Here is a 17387-nt window from a genome sequence, read left to right as displayed (position 1 = left end):
TCCTGTGGAGTCAGTTTCTCTCTTCCTCTCTCTGTCTCTGCCTCTCTCTCTCTCTCTCTGTCTCTGTCTCTGTGTCTCAGTCTCTCTCTCTCTCCTTCCCTCCTGCCCTTCCCCCACCTCATTCAGCCTCGTTATCTCTCCCCTTCTCCCCTGGTTCTCTGAGTGTCTCCCAGACTCTCTCTGGCATTCCAGGGGCAGGGGCTGCCCAGGACCAGCACAGGCTCTTTCAGGGAGAGGAAAGGCTGGCGAGAGTCTCTGCCCAGCCGCATGCCCAGATTCGGCTCTTGGAGAGGACGAGGAAGGATGTGGTGCTGGTCACACGCCCTCGGCCCCCAGCCCCAGCGGCAGGGCCCCCAGCTTGCAATGAGGCCCCCTCACAGAGTCCCTGAGACCGTCTCCAATGGAGGGAACTGCCAGCCTTTGCCTGGTGGTGGACGGGGAGAGATGGGGCTGGGAGCTCCGGTGACACACAGGGCTCACTCCCTCGGAGGCGCTGCCCACCCCCTCCCCGGGATGAGGCGCATCGGCTTGCTGAGTGGACCGTGGGGGCAGGAGGACGTGATTTCACCAGAAGAACTGGCCTCAGCTTCTTGAGATGCAAGCGAGCAAAGACTTCCCTTCTTTTCTCAGCTGCTTCTCTAATTCTAGAAGTCCCTTCCATGCTTCCCACGGCCTCTGTGCCCCTCATGCCAGGCAGGGGCTCCCCTGCGGTCCCCAGGCAGAACCAAGGCCTGACTGGGCCCTTCCCGTGGTGGCCTGCTCCCTTGGTGCAGGGACCACACCCTTCCTGAAGTCTTGTCCCCAGGCCACATGACTCTGCAGTGGCGGGTCCACAGCTGGAACTCCAGTCCGGCTGAGTCCACAGAGCCTCCGCTCTACCCCGATGCTTCCACCTGGCTGCAGGGCAGAGTGTCTGGGCCTCGACTTCTGAGTGCAGAAACCCTGGGGTCGGGGAGCCCCAGGAGGCTGTATTTTCATAAAGCTTCTCTGGTGAGTCCCTCCATAGAGGTGAGAACCCTGGCTTTTCCAGAACCTTCCTTGGACGGGGGTAAATGAAGGCTGAGAGCAGCAATGAGGCCCCCTCACAGAGTCCCTGAGACCGTCTCCAATGGAGGGAACTGCCAGCCTTTGCCTGGTGGTGGACGGGGAGAGATGGGGCTGGGAGCTCCGGTGACACACAGGGCTCACTCCCTCGGAGGCGCTGCCCACCCCCTCCCCGGGATGAGGCGCATCGGCTTGCTGAGTGGACCGTGGGGGCAGGAGGACGTGATTTCACCAGAAGAACTGGCCTCAGCTTCTTGAGATGCAAGCGAGCAAAGACTTCCCTTCTTTTCTCAGCTGCTTCTCTAATTCTAGAAGTCCCTTCCCTGCTTCCCACGGCCAGCCAGGCCACCCCCGCCCTCCCTCCCTGTGTGCTTTTCCTGACCCTCCTCACAGGCCTGAGAAACAGGCTCCACCTGTTCAAGGAAGCCCTTTATGTAGCCAGGCTCTAAGCACAGTTATTCTCAGCATCACGACACTCTGTGCTGGACACATCATCTCCATTTTACCGAGGGGGAAACTGAGGCACAGGGGCTTTGGGCTGAGTGGTCCCAGCTGGAAATCTGGGCAGAAGAGAGGACAAGGGACCCACTGGCTGTCTCAGCAGGGCCTGGATTGGGTGGCCTGCCCTGCCTGAGGCCTGACCCTTGGGCTCCATTCCTACCTTACCCCACCAGATGTGAGACTTGGCTGGAAGGTCACCTGCTTGCCAGGCCACTGGAGGAGGAGTCTGGACCCCACCAGGGGCACCACGGGCCAGCTGGTGAGCCATAGAGAACTTCTACAAAACAGGCTCTGGGTAACTTTCACAGGACACCTGCCACATGCAGTCTTCCTAATGCAGGGCAAACATTTTATGTCACTTTCAGGGCCTGGACACAGTTGATTCCCCATGAGGGGTTCTCTCGTGTGACCCAACATCTGCTCAGGGATGGTGTGAGGTCTCCTGGGCTTGTTCACCCTCCGTTCCCCCATGGGACAGACAGGACCTGGGAATCAGCCTGGAGCTGTGTCTCTTTCAGAGAGGGGACTTCTGGGGGTGGGGGTGGGGTTTTATGATTCCAAGATCATTAGGTGCAGCCCTCCAGCCAGCGGGTGGCCTGGGGGAGGGGTGGGAAGCAGTGTGGTCGGGAGCAGGGACAGGGTGGGAGTGAGGACCTTGGACCACACTTTGACAACCACTGCCTTAGATGTTCCCATGTTCCCCCAAGCTCCCGTTCTCCTTTCCTCCTGGTGACATCCATCCCCACCCAGCCCCTTCTCCCTCCTTGGCAGCCTACCCTGGTTCTGCTTCCCAGTAAGGTCAGGAACAAGGCACAGATTTCTGTTCTTATTTCCTTCCTACATTGTACTGAAGGTTCTAGGCAGGGCACTATGGCCAGAAAAAGAAATGTAAGTGTTCTATGTGTGTTTCCTTAGGTTCTGTATTGGTCTATTTGACATCCATTCATCAAAGGCCAGTTATTTTATCTGTAATTTCTTATTTTCTGCCTTCTTAATGCTCTAACCTCCATGACTGGGGAAAGACTCCCATCCCAGGGTAGCCAACTTTAAAATATTTAAATCAAATTATCAAATCTGTTAGTCAATTTCCATAAGAACCATGCTGAAATTATGATTAAGAATATTTTTGATTTTGTAGATCAATTTCCAGAGATTGACCTGTGAACAATGAACCTTCCAAGTGCATCTCTTTCCATTGATTGAGCACTGAGAGTTCTCTCATCAGTATTTTGCATCCAGATCTTGCCCCTCCCTTCAGATGTCCCTTGGGTGGTGGAGAGGCACTGCTGGCCTGACACCCTGTCTGTGCCTCGGGCATCTCACCTTGGGCTGTGTTTAGCGACCCTTTGACCATCACCCTCCCCTGGAACATGTCCCCTCTCAGTCTTCCATCTCATGGATTGACACCTTCCTCACCTAGTCGCTCAAGCTGGAAAGCTGGGGTCACCCTTGAGACTGTCCTTGTCCTCTCTCCACGCAGCCAGGAACAACTCTGCCCCCAAAACATATTTTGGATCCTCCCCCTTCTTTCCCTCTACTTTCCAGCCCCCTAGGCTCAGACACTCCCCTTCCGTACCTCAGTTATGGCAGCAGCTTCCTGACTGTCCTTACCCCTCCACCTGTCAGCACACACACAGCCTCCTCCAGCTGCAGCCAGAGTGATCTTTACAGCAGGTGCATCTGATCATTCCACTGCTCTGCTTAAAATTCACAAAGGGGGGCTCTGGGCCCTGTAAGAAAGTCCACATCCCTCCTGTGGCCCCTGCCTGCTGCTCTCACCTCATTCCCTTCTCCTCTCTCCTTTGCTCCCCTAGTTTCAAGCACACCCACCTGCTTTGGACCCTGGTGGTTCCAGCCTCAGGGCCTTTGCACAGGGCTCCCCCTGCCAGGAAGGGTCTCCCCACAGTCTTCACCTAGACAACTCCGACTCATCTCCAAGTCTTGTTTTGAATGTCATGTACCCAGCCAGGCCCCGTCATTGCTTCCCAGAGTGCCCTGATCTTTTCCCTATAACACGTGTAACGCTGTTTGTCTGTTTATTGCCATCCCCATGTAGAATTGAACATAAGAGTCCTGACTTGTGAGCTCTGTAATCCCAGGACCTCGCACAGTGCCCGGTGCCTTGTAGGAACTCAGTAAATACTTCTGAAGGAATGAAATGAAGACAGAAAGGATAGAAATGAGGAGGAGGCAGGGAAGGGGGCTAGTCAGGGGCCAGCAGGGCAGAGGCTGGAGGGGCCTCCATCCTTCCCTGTACCAATCCTTAGGGAGAGCCCCTGTGGGCCAGGCCTCCAAGGACATTGGACAGGTTGGTACCCCACATCTTGCACATGGCCAATCCTGGGTGCAGGTGTCTTGTGGGGTAGACCTCCCAGTCCTGTTGTCTCTGTTTGTAAATCACATGGCCATGGCACCAACTCTGGACACTTGTCCTAGACATGAATTTCAGCATGTGGGCAGCCTGAGGAGAGGTAGTGAAGAAGGCTGGGCAGGGGTCATGGTAGGTCCGAGGGTGCCGGGCACCTACAGTCCCCTCCACCTTTGCTATGGAAGTTAATGTGACTCGTGTTACACAGAGTGCCAGGGGACAGTGCCTTCAACCCTGCCGCCTGCTCCTCCCAGGTAGAGGGTTGTTCTTTAACAAGAACCAGGCCCTGGACTTTTCTCTAGACTGCTCAGCTTTCTGGGTGAGTTGACCCATTTTACAGATGCTGACATGAAGCTGTTTGAGGATCTATCTATTGAAATTCTAGGTGTCACTGGCCTCCCCTCTTTAGAGATTGGGTGGAACCAAGGTTGCAGCACTCCTTGACCCCCTACCCCATGGCTGGGCCAACAGACCTGTCGCCCTATGCGTTTGTGTGTCTGTGTGTTGGGGACAGGGGCACAGCCTGTTTCTCCTCAGGGAGTTATTATCCCAAGGGGCCTGGGGGAGGCCCAGAGAACAGGAGGGACGCAGGGGGATCTCCAGCCCCACTCTGTCCCCTTCAGCTGCCTCCTAGTCCTGGCCAGGCCTCCCCACTTCGGCTGGCCTGGCTCACACACCCCTCAGTCACGTTTTTCCCCCACAGGTCCTGGCCTCTGCCATTCACTGTTGAGTGGGCTGGGTTGAGGCCCTGAGGATGCTCTGTTTGTTGGCCATCTCTGAGGAGGTCACACACTGGGTGGGAGATGGTGGCCCCTTTCCCCCCTGCACCCTCCCCCCTTGCATGCACCCTCCTCCCTTGCATGACTCTTCCTGGTCGGTCACCAGGAGGGGCCTGTTGGCAGGGAAGGGTGGCTGTTCTGGGCTGCCTAAGGGCCAGTACAGGCCGGCCAGTGGCAGCTGAGGGGCGGTGGCTGGCGGTGGGACCAGGGTGCAGAAGGGCTCCAGAGGCCAGGGGACAATCCCCGCAGCTGCCTCAGGGAGGGAGGAGCAAGGGCTGGAGGAGGTGGCAAGGGCTGGACGAGAGAAGAAGGACTCCGGGGACGCTCGGGGCAGAGGGTCCTGGTCGGGCCGGTTCTCTGGATACGGGGATATCGGGGTGGGTTGGGTGGGTAGCGGGGCGTGCGGGAAGGGCCCAGGGTGGCCGGGCTCCGGTCCTGGGATCCGGAGCGGCTGCGGGGCCTGCCGCGGTGGGAAGGGGAGGGCAGGGCCGCGGAGCCCAGGGTCGCGGACACGGGTGGGTCACAACTGTCCGCGTCCCCGCCGCAGCCTGGCGTTCTCCTCCCAGGTGCCGCCGACCCTCGCCCTCCCGGGACTGTCCCGGCCTCCGCCGCGCTGTCAGCCGCGCCACCTGGTGGAGACGCTCGTCCGCCGGCGCCCGCCCCGGTGGTCCCGGCCCGCCTCGTCCAGGCTGGCGGCGCCCCCTCGCGCCGCCTCCCCTAGGAGCCCGTCTCCTCCAGTCCGGCGAACGTCCCGAGAACGGCCACCGCGCGGGTTGCTGTACGTCCTAAATGAGATACTCCCTGAGGAGCTGCTTGGTCTTTGGGAGCCCCCCTGTTTTACAATCCCCCACCCCCGCCCCCAGGCCTCCTTGCCCTTTTTATGAGCCCAACGAGCTGAGACACTCGGGGTCACACAGCCAGGGAGTGACCCCCCGGAATTCAAACCCAGGTCTGTTCAAAGCAGAAACGTCAGCTTGGGTCATGGCTGGGGCCTGGTGCCGGACGCCAGGGGCCGCCGGAGGTGGGGCAGGCACAGGTGATGAGCTCTGTTCTTCTTGGCCAAGTCACCTCTCTCAGCTTCTGAAAAAGGGGCCTACAGTCGCTGATCTCTGCATCTGTGGTACAGCCATGTGACATGGGACAGCAAACAATGTCTGCTCTCAGGGGGTCCCCTCCATCCTGCTGCTGGGTCTGGCACTTGGGGCTGGGCAGGGAGGCACAGGCCGGCTGAGGGGAGACTTCCTGGGCTCGAGGTGTTTAGCTCTGAGTTCTATAGGGACTGGGTTGGGCTGTGGCCAGGCCAGAAGGGCTCTACTCCACTCCATGGTAGACAGGTGGCCCTGGCTGAGGGGCTTGGGGTCCCTCAGAGCGCCCCCCTTGTCCCCTTCCTAGAGAAGCAAAGCTTTCTGGGGATCTTCCCCAGGCTTCCTGAGACCTTGCAAGGCCTATGGTCTCACAGCCCCATCCCAGGTCTGGACAGGGTCCCAAGGGTCCCTCCCTCCCTGACAGTTCTCTCCCTGGGCCCTGCCTCCCTGACCCTCCTTGGGGACCTCCGCAGCACCCCTTCCTCTCTCCAGCCCCCAGCCCTGGAGGAACCATGGAGCTGACTAGGCCAGTGCTGAGTGCTGCTTGGAGGAGGAGGAAGACCACCGGCTGAGGAAGGCAGGCCCCACCACCAGTAAGCACCCTCTCCCCATGCAGTGCAGAGCTGGCGGCTGGTTGGGGCTGGGTCCTGGGGTGGCACGCTGGGCTGCCAGAGGATTCTGCACCTCTGTCCCTGAGCCGGGCAGAGGGGTGGTTCCTGGCTTGGCACCTGGCACTGCCTGGGATTTGCCCCATGCGGGTCCAAGGAAGGGGTCGAGTGGCAGGTGCGCCTCCCTCCCCACTAGTGTTCACCCGGCTGGGGGTGCAGCCTCAGCCTGGCTCCCCGACCACGCTGCCTCTTGCCACCTGGAGCTGTGTGTTCCCAGGGAGCCTCGCAGCTTACACAGCTCTCGCATCCACACTGTCTTGTGTGGCAAGGGTGTGATGGGCCTGTGAGCAGGAGGGCTGGCTTCAGACGGGACAATCTGTGGGTAGGTAAGCGTGTGTTCGCTCGCTGTGCCTGTGGGGCCTCTGCCTGCCCCTGAGAGGAGCTAGAGGAAGTGACTGTGGGCAGATTTGAAGTGGGTCCCCCCAGGCTCCACCCCCGGCCTCCAAATGCCACCTCCGTGGAAGGAAGGCGTCAGGCCCACAGCCCAGGCTCTCACAGGCAGCTCGTCACAGGGACGCCAGCTCAGACCACAGGGACTTCTCTTGGGCTGAGGCCCCAGAAGCCCTTGCTGCTGTCCTAGGACATGGTGGGATTTGAGTGGGGATCATTCTACCTGAGGGCCATAGGACCCCCAATCCTATCTTCCTAGCCCTGGTGTCCCATAGCAAGGTCTGCAGGGACAGGAAGGCCCCACCCCCAACTCCAGGAGGGATCTCTGAGATTGGGACACGCTGCCCTCTCCTTGGGCCAACCCCAGCCCCGCACCGAGGCCTCGTCCGCCTTGGTTCTAACCTTCCTCTTGTCTCTTAACTCCCAAAGAAGAAAAGGCTCAGCCAAGGCCCAAGTCAGAGGAACCATGTTGTTGACTTAGTTACTGACACCACCAGGGAGGGCTGGGGAAGTGTCACAACAGGAAATGACCTGGAGTGGGGACTCTGTCACTTCACACACTCACACCTGTGCCCACACGTACCCACACATGCACAGACGCTGACCACATCCGGGCAAGGGGACCCCAGCAGGGGTGGGCAGAGAGACACTTACTGGAGGCCTAGGAATAAAGCAAGACGTGTGAGGAGGGCAGAGCCCAGGGTGCCGGCGCCCAGGAGAAGAGGGCCCTCGGGGGAGGGGGAAGGTGAGGAAGGCCAGGTGGGCTTGGGGGTCTCTCTCATCGAACTCCTAAGCGCCCCTGCACGGCCCTGGGCCCCAGAGGGTCTGGCAAAGGGGTACAGCTGGGGCCCGTGTGGGAAGGCCTCTCTCCCGCCTGGGCATAGAGTCCGTTCTCGACAGAGATGAAGCTGCTCCGTGCAGGGGAGGCCCAGGGGGCAGGGGCCTGGGGCTGGCACGTGGTGTGGGTGGTGAGCAGCGCCCACCAGGACAGTCGCTGGTGGGGGTGGGCCATATCCAGAGCTGCCGGGCAGAGGCTGGTGTTGATGGAGGTGTAGGGGATGCGGTGCGTGGCCAGGGAGGCCTGGCTGGCTGCCTGCAGAGGGGAAGGAGGGGAGAGGAGGAAGGAGGGACAAATGAGCCTCACAGCGCACAGCCCAGCTCCAGCCCGCCCCCCCACAGCTGTGCCCCCCACCTTCCTCCTCACCTGTGCTGGGGGCTGTGCCTGGGGGCTGGTGAGGGGCGGCTGGAGCTTAGTGACAGGCCTGGGGGAGAGTGAGGAGGATCAGAGGCAAAGCATGTGGACGGCCCAGTGGCGAGGGGACAGAGATGGGGGCCCAGTCTCACCAGTGCCTCTGCCGGCGCAGGAGGTGTAAGAGGTAGATGCAGCCAACGAGGAGGATCCCCGAAACCCCCAAGATCCCGGCCAGGTCTGCCCGCAGAATGGGGACTGAAGTTGGGCCTGGGCAGAGAGAAAGGTGTCTGGTGGCAGCAGGTGCCCGAGTCCCTCCCTTCCCTCCCTGGGGCCCTCTCTCCAGGCTCACCTTGGTCTGAGCTGGGCAGGAGGGCCCCACAGGCCTCCTGGGAGCCCTCGGGGAAGGAAGCAAACTTGCAGCAGAAGGTGGTGTTGCCACTGGGGCTTCTCGCCTCCAGCCCTTCCAGGCTGAGGGAGATGCTGCTCCTGGTTTCCCAGCGGGCCTGGCGGGCAGGGGCCCACTGCTGGGTGCCGAGTTCTGGGTGCAACACAGCCAGCCTGGTCCCACCGGCGCTATCGGGCCCCCCCCAGCTCACAGTCACTAGGGAGATGGAGCCAGACCCCAGGAACCCACAGCGGACAGTGAAGGATGGGAGCTCGGTGGCTTCCATCTGAACTTGCACCCACACCTCGGGGGTCCCTGTGGAATAAAGACAGGAGGGTCCACAGCTGTGTCTCCACACCCCCTCCTCTGTGGCCTCCGCCCCCCACTGGCCTCCCACTCACCGGCAGTGAGGCAGAGGGCCAGCAGCGCCCAGGGCAGGACCAGGGGCCGGTACCCAACCATCACTCCCTCCAGGGGCTGTAGGGAGGGCACCTGCTCTCTGTTCGCATCGCAGGAAGTTTTCATGTTGTCAGCAGGCTAGGAAGCAGCCACTTCCTTTTCTTCTTTCAGGTCAGCCCCCTGCCTCCCTGGCAGTGAACACAGGGTGATTGATCTCCTTCTTAAAGTGACAGTGACAGGGCCTGCACAGTCCCCAAGGGCTGTGCTTCTGTGAGCAGGGCAGGTGGCTCCAGGGCACACAGGTGGGTATGAGCCAGCAGACGGGCCAGGCCTGGGGGAGGGCAGGGCAGAGACGCTGCTGGGGACCTGGCTTCCCCTTAGGAACAGGCTCTGATCTCCTTGCCCAGCTAATCATAGGGAAGAATTTGGGAAGAGACCACCCTGTAAGCAGGAAGCCAGCAGGGAGGCTACCTGAGAGCCAGCGTGACCCACCATGATCTGAAGTGGCCTTTCAACCCCGTGAGTCCCACGCTTATGCCCGCAGCCCAGGCCTGGCTCCTCAGTCCCAGCCTGGTCCGCCTGGCCGCCCGCTCACACCCCTGGGATGCCTGACAGTGCCAACTCAGCCTGCCCGGGCCGAGCTCTGCCCCTCTGCACCACCCTCGGCACAGTTGACGGCAACTGGCCTCCAGCTGCTCCTGCCCAAAGCATTGCCACTGGCGACTCTTCTCTTGCACCTCCACTCCATCAGGAAATCCTGTCAGCTGCCCTTTCTGACCAACTGACCCCTTCTTCCCACCCCCACCGCCACCCCCTGATTCAGGCCGCCATCGTCTCCTGCCTGCAAGGGCAAGAATAATGCCGAATTAGCCTAGCGGGTCTCCCTGCTTCTGCCGCAGCCTTCCTGCAGTCGGTCCTCGCCGCGGCAGCCAGTGGGAACCTCTTGAAAGCCACGTCAGGTGGGCCACTGCCCTCCTTTGCTCACAGCCCTGTCACCCAGAGCCAATGCCTCCAAGGCCCTCCACGCCCGCCCCTGCCCTCCTCTCTGCCTTCATCAGTATGCCTATTTGTTGAGTTAAAGCAGGATTTGGAGGTGACAAGGACAGGCTGACCCTTGCCTTTGTGGTGCAAACAGGGAGGCAATGAGAGAACCCCTGTGGCCTCTATTACAGGTTCTGTTTTCTCTTCCCAGTGAGTGTGGCCGGGAAGGGCTCCTGGTTACCTCACTGACAGACCCGAACCGACCAGAATGCTGCTGTGTGAGTGACAGGCGGTGCCTTCCAGGGTTACAGTGCTTTGTGTGCCGTGAGCCTGAATCTGGGGTCTGTGTGACAGCCAAGGCCCACCCTGAAGACAATCTTGTCCAGGGTGTGGTGAGGACTGAAGAGATGGCCCTGTCCCAGGTCACCTCTCTGAGGCCTGGCCTGCCCCGTGTCAGAGTCCCGTAGTGTTTGCCATAAACCGACTCGGTCTCTTGGGCAAGCTCTGTCCCCTCACCACACCGCACGGACTGTATGTTGGGACATCAGCAGGGCCTCTAGGTCAGTTACCCCACAGCCCCGAGGCCCCAGCCCACTCAGTATTCTCCTGACCCTTTGGCCTTCGCCCAGGCCCAATGTACCAACCTCCACACCTGGCTCAGACCTGCTTTTTCCCACTTTCTCCACAACTGTCACCACAACAGGGTGTGAGGCCTGTGCAGAGCTGACCCACCTCAGGGTGGCCTGGCCCCATGTGGCTACAGAGTGCCTGGGGCAGTGGGGCCGATGGCCTCAAGCTCCCTCGTCTGGAAGACCCTTGTCTCCCACTGAAGGGAATGAAGATATTTAATCTCAAGATACACTTTGCATATGGCTGTTCAGAGGGTCTGCAGACAGAAGTAGCCCCCGCAAAGCTGTCTCTAAGTAGGGGAGATTTGCATCTACAGAGGAGACAGTGAAGTAAACAACAGAGGCAAACAGGCTTTCTCTGAAAGCCCCCTTGTCCAGATCTAGGAAAGATCACTTGAGAGTCTGACACCTTTGAGAGTCTGAAAGAGTCATTTCCCACAGGCTCTGAGGGCCACTAGCCATGAGGCGTCATCTACGTAACAAGACCTCCTTTGCTAGCTAGGTTTCTCTTCTCCTCCTGCCAGAACTTTTGCCATGCACCAAGCCCGCATTCCTTCTGTAATTTCAAGATGGTATACAAGAGTCAAACATCTCGCCATTTCTTTGACTTTTTTATATTTTGTATGACTCCTGTGCACATGTGTTCCCACAAAATTTGTAACCCTTTTTCTGTTAATCTGTGTATTATCTGTTTGTTTTATAGACTCATAGTATGGAACCTTCAGGAGAAAAACTTAAACTTCCCTGCACCACCTACTGCAATCCTATGTACTTTGCAAGGCCCAGCTCAAATTCCCCCACCTCCAGGAAGCCATCCCAGAGTGCACACTTCCTTCTTGGGCAACCACCACAGGGACGCAGGTCACTGCCCAGGCTTGCTCTCTGTGGCACCAGGTGCTGGTAGCCTGTGGGCCAGTTTTCACAGGTTGACTCTAAGCCCTGGAGGAAGAGTCCCTTTTATTCAAGCCCCTGCAAAGTACCTAAGGGGGGCTGAGAACTTATTGAAGGATTTAAAAGCCATGGTACAGTTACTCAGCCACACTGTCAACTTTTTTTCCAATACTGCAGCCACATTGTCCCCTCCTAAGTTCTCACTGTGTAAGATTCAAACAATATAGAACACATCGAAATTCTCCTTCAGCCTCCCATTGCCCTGTTTTAATTTTCATGAGGTTAAAGCTGTCATCTTTATCATTTCTGGATTTTGTATATTGTTTAGGAAGGCTATGATTAGAAAAATATTTTTATGGTTTTGTTTTTATGCTTCACTCTATGAAGAGTATATTCTTAGTTCATAAGGAATTCTATTTTGGAGGTGGTGTAAAATAGCTATCTAACATTTCAGGTGGGGAGCCAGATGCCCCAAACCATTTACTAACTAGGCTCTTTCGCTACTGTTTCAAGATGCCACCTTGATCATAAAATAAATTCTTGCAAACAGGTCTACTTTTGGATTCTCTTACCTGAGCTAGCCATTATTTGCTTATTCTGGTGTCAGTACCACATGGTCCTGACTGGAATACTTTTGTTTGATAAACAAGAGGGCCCTTACCCTTTTTCTCAGAACTTCTTGGCTATTCCTGAACAGTCTCCAGAAGTTTGAACCCCAGAGACACAAAAGGTCTTAAGTTTTGCAGTCTAAACCCTGTGTCCCCAGGCCTGCATAGCTGGCCTCTTCCCACTTTCAGCCAGGAGGAGGTACAGGCGAGACGACACAGGTTTGGTAACGGCCACCTCCTGCCGGGACATTTCTTGGTGAAATCCTTGCAGCCACAGCCCAAGTCCTGCTGCAGTGAAACAACCCCGTGGTCTGCAGAATTAAGCTCATGAGGGTTCGAAGTGGTGCCGCGATGTCATAGCTCTACAAGCTTAGACACATAAGCAGTACCCCACCCGGGGTGACATGGTCTGCTTCACATAGTCACTGAGGACTAAGGCAGCCAGTGCAGGGGCGGACTCTGCTCAGGCCTGGTTCATGCCCTTAGTGGAGGGCGGTGACCATCCTTTTATGTGAAATATTCCTTGAGTTTAGCCCATTCTTCTCAGGACATCAGGATTAGTTTTCTTTGTGGCTGGTGTGGAAGACATGACAACACATAACTCCATGATCCGTATTGCAGCTCCCTGGGCAGATCAACTTGACACCAACTTCCCCACTCCAGGTGTGGCTGTCAGCGCGGGCGCTGCTCCCACTGCAGGAGTCTGCCCTCCTCATCCCAGCCTCAGTTCTGGGCAGGGATCAGCTCCTCCCTGAGCGCCGCTGTTCCTCCTGCAGACGGAAACTCAGGCAGCTGATTCTGATGGCCTCAATTCCTGGGGCTAAAACACAGGGTCCTGGAGGGCCCAGTCTCACCACAGAGAAAGGAAAATGGCTATAAAAATCCAGGATAATATTTTTGACAGAGGACTGGAGGCCTCCTCCATCTGCCAAATGCTCTGGCACTCGACACAACCTTAGGGAAAAGAAGGAAAGCTTGAAGAAGTTAAATCCCGAGTTAAATTCCCCACTACCTGCGCAGGAGGAGAGATTGAAACTGTAGAGGAAAAATAAAGCTTCTGCTCCCCCGAGTTGTAAAGTAAGACCTGACTGTTGTTTGTTTTATTCTGGCATGTTTTAAATATTGTGAAAAAGGCCACTTTTGTTCTTCTATGCTTACATTTTACCTTTTATCAAAGTAATACAAATAACAGGCCAGGCGCGGTGGCTCATGCCTGTAATCCTAGCAGTCTGGGAGGCCGAGGTGGGAGGATCGCTCGAGGTCAGGAGTTGGAGACCAGCCTGAGCAAGAGCGAGACCCCATCTCTACTAAAACATAGAAAGAAATGATCTGGACAGCTAAAAATATATAGAAAAAAATTAGCCAGGCATGGTGGCACGTGCCTGTAGTCCCAGCTACTTGGGAGGCTGAGGCAGGAGGATCGCTTGAGCCCAGGAGTTTGAGGTTGCTGTGAGCTAGGCTGACGCCACGGCACTCACTCTAGCCCGGGCAACAGAGTGAGACTCTGTCTCAAAAAAAAAAAAAAATTAAAATTGAACTCCAAGGTTGTGTCAACGAACGGCTGTCCTCTGCTTCAGCAATGGAGAAGCTGGGGCTTGAACCCGTGTCTCTCACTAGGTTAGGCTGCCTCACTAGGCTGATGTGACCTCAGAAAGACAGGCCGCATCAGTGATATCAGATGCTTTAATTTTTGGCTTCTACCTACACCACTCAATCCCTTCACTGGTTCTAATCTACTGAAGCAAATTAAATATACTTTCCTTCAAGTTTCTCCAGGACTCTGGGCTCCTTTGCACACTGGAGGTCTTCTCTAAGTTCCCTGGGTTTACCTTTGCTGAGTTTTCTACTCTTCCTTCTCTGCTCCCTCCTGCACACAGACGAGTCGCGCCCGTCTCTCCATGCCTTCCTTGTTCCACACATGCAGGGGTGTTCAGGGACTGCACTGAAGAGTGACTCGTTTTGTGAATCCTTTCTGGGATCGCAACATCCCATCTTGTCCTCAGGGAAGGATCTGAAGAGCTCAAGGAAGACTCCATGATGCCACACATGAGCAGAAACCTTCCCTCCTCCTGCCACTACGTCCCCTCACATCTGAGCACAAATCGCACCTTCATCCTGTAACCCCTGGGTCAGTGTGGCCTGGAGTTCAAGCGATGGGGTGACTGACCTATTAGCTGAAGACTTTCTCAGCAGTGTGAAAAAGTCTCTTCACTTTTTAATTCAGGAGGTAACACCAACAACTCGCCTCTGGCAGAGCTCATGGCCACAACACAAGTTAAAACAGATACAGCCATATTAAAAATTTTAAATGATTTAAAAACAATTCAATATTAAGCTAACAGACAATGCACAGCAGTGCGGGCGCCCTGAAAAGCATTGCTACGCGGCGCAGTGCGGAGGCCTCGGCATCTCCGGCCTGAGCTGAGGTCCGGCCTGGCCTGGGCCTGACCAGTGGGTGGCGCTGCTGAGAAGCCCACAGCCCCGCACTGTCCCAGCCTGCAGGGGGCTCACTGGCACGAATCCTTCAGAGCCAAGTTTGTCAAGGTGGGGTGTGTGCACAAAAAAGATCCACTGATGTTGTACAGGAGAAATGAAGGATTTTCCTAACTATTTCACATAAAAATACAATATAATTTCTCTGCCTTTTGGCTAAGACCAAGTGTATATTAAAATGAAGTTATTACTATTAAGTGACACTGGTGGCCTTGCTGGGATCCAAATGTCATACATAGTTCGCCTCTAATAGATCAGCATCCTGAAGGAAGAGAGCAAGCTTATTACTGCAAACTGCAGTTTATGTGCTTCAGAATGTGCAGTTTTGTGGTCCCAAACAATATGTACGCCTCTAAGAATGCTGGGATTTACACTTGGAAATCATTTTCTGACCTGTTTACAAGTCTTCCAAGTGAAGAATTTCAGTGGGTTTTGAACTCATCTACTGAAATAGTAGTAAATGCAAAGAGGCAGCTATGCCATTTGGATTCATGTTTTCAAGAGGTACTCTTTTCAGTCACGAAGGTCATTAAAACTAAGTATTAATATTAAAATAGACTGAGCCTTCAACTAGAAAAAGTTCAAAAAATGTTAAATCATGACTTAAAAAATGTTTCTCACCTTGCTCTCACTAAAACCTTTTTTTTTTTTTTTTGAGACAGTATCACTCTGTTGTCCACGCTAAAGTGCAGTGGCATCATCACAGTTCACTGCAACCTCAAACTCCTGGGCTCAAGCAATCCTCCTGCCTCAGCCTCCTGAGTAGCTGGGACTACAGGCATGCGCCACCATGCCCAGCTAATTTTTTCTATTTAAAAATAGAAAAAATTTTTCTATTAGAGAGATGGGGTAGAGACAGGGTCTCACTCTTGCTCAGGCTGGTCTCAAACTCCTCACCTCAAGCAACTTCCTGCCTCAGCCTCCCAGAGTGCTAGGATTATAGGGGTGAGCCACCTCGCCTAGTACTATCCTTTTTTTAAAACAAAAAGGTATTTTGTACTGTTAATCAATAAAGTATTTAAAAATACTTATTTCATTATTAACTCATCCATTATTTTAAATGTGTATTACAATATATAAAATTAGTAAATTTTTACATATTTTATAGTTTTTTTAACTGTTAAAGATGCCAAAATTTTCGGAGTCTTATGAGTCTAAGGTTCTGTTCCAGTTTCTATGGCTACATAACAAACCACTCCAGACTAAGTGGTGTACGAAACCACCATCTAATTATGCTCATGGATTCTGTGGGTCAGGAATTTGGAAAGGGCACAGAGACATGGCTTGTCTCCACTCCCTGATGTCTGGGCCTCAGCTGGGAAAACTTAAAAGCTGGGGGTTGGAATAATCGGATTGCCATCTGGACTGTGTCTCGTGGCTGATACTGGAGGTTGGCTGGGACCGCAGCGAGGGCTGCTGGCTGGAACACCTCCACACAGTCTTTTCGTGCGGCTGCCTGGGCCTTCCCAGGGCTGCCAGTTGCCTTAAAATCTGGGCCCACAAACTGGCAGTTTCTACTTCCTCTTTCTTGAGATGTTTGCTCTTGGAACCCAGTCACCACGCCCTGGGGGAAGCAAGATACTGTCTCATCATTTCCACCATATGCTATTAGTCAAGCAATCACTAAGCCCATATGCAAGGGGAGAGGACCTAGACCCAACCTTCTTTTTAGATAGTCAGTATGTTGCTCTGTTGCCCAGGCTGGAGTGCAACCCTAAGATCACAGCTCACTGTAACCTCAAACTCCTGGCCTTAAGCAATCCTTGCCTCCAAGTTTCTCTTTTGCTCCTGTGAAGTACCCTCAGCTTGGAAGGTATTTAACTTAGAAATCTTTCCCCGCCTGGATTCTTAGTGACCTCCATACCTTCACCCCAGTTTTCCCACTCTGTTCCCAGGTCCGATAAAGCAGGCTCCTCTTCCTGGAGCTGTTCCCACCTGAATACAGGCTAAAGATCTGAGTGAGTTAGCTGCCACCCCCCTCCTCCAGGAGACTCACAACTCAACCTCTTCTAGCTTTTATCTAGGAGAGGCAGGGACGGAGAAAGCAAGAGGGAGGGAGAGGCAGTTTTGGCTGAGTGGCCTGATCACGAGAAGTCGTGGTTCTTAGCTGGGTGACTGTGTTCGGCCTGGGCGACCACTGTGAGAACCTGTAACTAAAGCAGGTGCCCGGGACAGGGAGAAATTGGAATCAAATCTAAGGGTACACAGAAGAAAACAGTGAAACTAGAAGGTGACAGGAGCTGTATTCACATAATTGCTTGTCAGAGGTCTGAGAGAGAACAGAGGCCCTGGGCTGCTCTGCATGGCACAACAAGAACAAACAAGCAAGCGTTTCGGGAGGCAGGCGAGGCTGTTCTGCGGCAGTGTAGGCGAGAGATGATGGAGCAACTAGAGAAGAACGCAGATCAGAGACACGTTTCAGAGGACACCCTGACAGGACGTGAAGAACTAGCTGAGGAAGGCAAGGATGAAGACGAGTGTCCAGCACCGTCTTTTGGGGCTGGGCATTTAGAGCCACTTTTAAGTTTCCTCCTCACTCTCAGATATTGTGACTCTTATCAAATTTTAAATTATGACAGATGTCTTTGGGATGAGGGGATGAAATTACCCCTGGAAAGGACCGTTAGGTGAAGGCTGCCAGGAGACATGGCCTGGCCTGAGTGGGTGAGATGGGCGGTTTCGTAAGGTCCTGCTCCACCCTCCAGCCTGTCACTACCATCTTCCCTCGCCTCTGCAGGAACTGTCCCCACCAGATAAACTACTCAAAGGCAGCCAGTCTCTGACTCCGCTGCCCCACCCCACCTCTCAGTTACGAAGCACTGCATCCTGGAGAGCCTGTAGACAGAGCACCTGAGAGCATGGTGACACCTGCACACTGGGCCACGGGGCTCGGCTGACAACGAAGCTGACTCCATCAGTTTAACGATCTCAAGCCACACCTTAGGAACGGGCTGATTCAAACATGTTTATTGAA

General features: G+C 55.2%; 1 protein-coding gene and 1 long non-coding RNA gene across 2 annotated transcripts; one reads left to right on the top strand and one right to left on the bottom strand.

Annotated features, from left to right (window-relative positions):
* The first annotated feature begins 1717 nt into the window (after positions 1 to 1717).
* Positions 1718 to 11899, top strand: LOC123631620. Its single transcript, XR_006733198.1, has 5 exons — positions 1718 to 1804; positions 5259 to 5470; positions 6270 to 6370; positions 8983 to 9113; positions 11125 to 11899. It is a non-coding gene; the product is annotated as an uncharacterized LOC123631620 (long non-coding RNA).
* Positions 7286 to 8955, bottom strand: PVRIG (PVR related immunoglobulin domain containing). Its single transcript, XM_045541422.1, has 5 exons — positions 8814 to 8955; positions 8377 to 8727; positions 8180 to 8294; positions 8040 to 8097; positions 7286 to 7928 (listed from the first exon to the last, which is right to left on the bottom strand). The coding sequence occupies exons 1-5, from the start codon at positions 8935 to 8937 to the stop codon at positions 7614 to 7616; spliced, it is 963 nt and encodes a 320-aa protein (XP_045397378.1). The 5' UTR covers positions 8938 to 8955; the 3' UTR covers positions 7286 to 7613.
* Positions 11900 to 17387: the final 5488 nt, after the last annotated feature.

This window comes from Lemur catta, chromosome 2 (genome assembly GCF_020740605.2).
Source record: "Lemur catta isolate mLemCat1 chromosome 2, mLemCat1.pri, whole genome shotgun sequence".
NCBI classification, from domain to species: domain Eukaryota; kingdom Metazoa; phylum Chordata; class Mammalia; order Primates; family Lemuridae; genus Lemur; species Lemur catta.
This window is presented reverse-complemented; position numbering and strand designations above follow the sequence as displayed.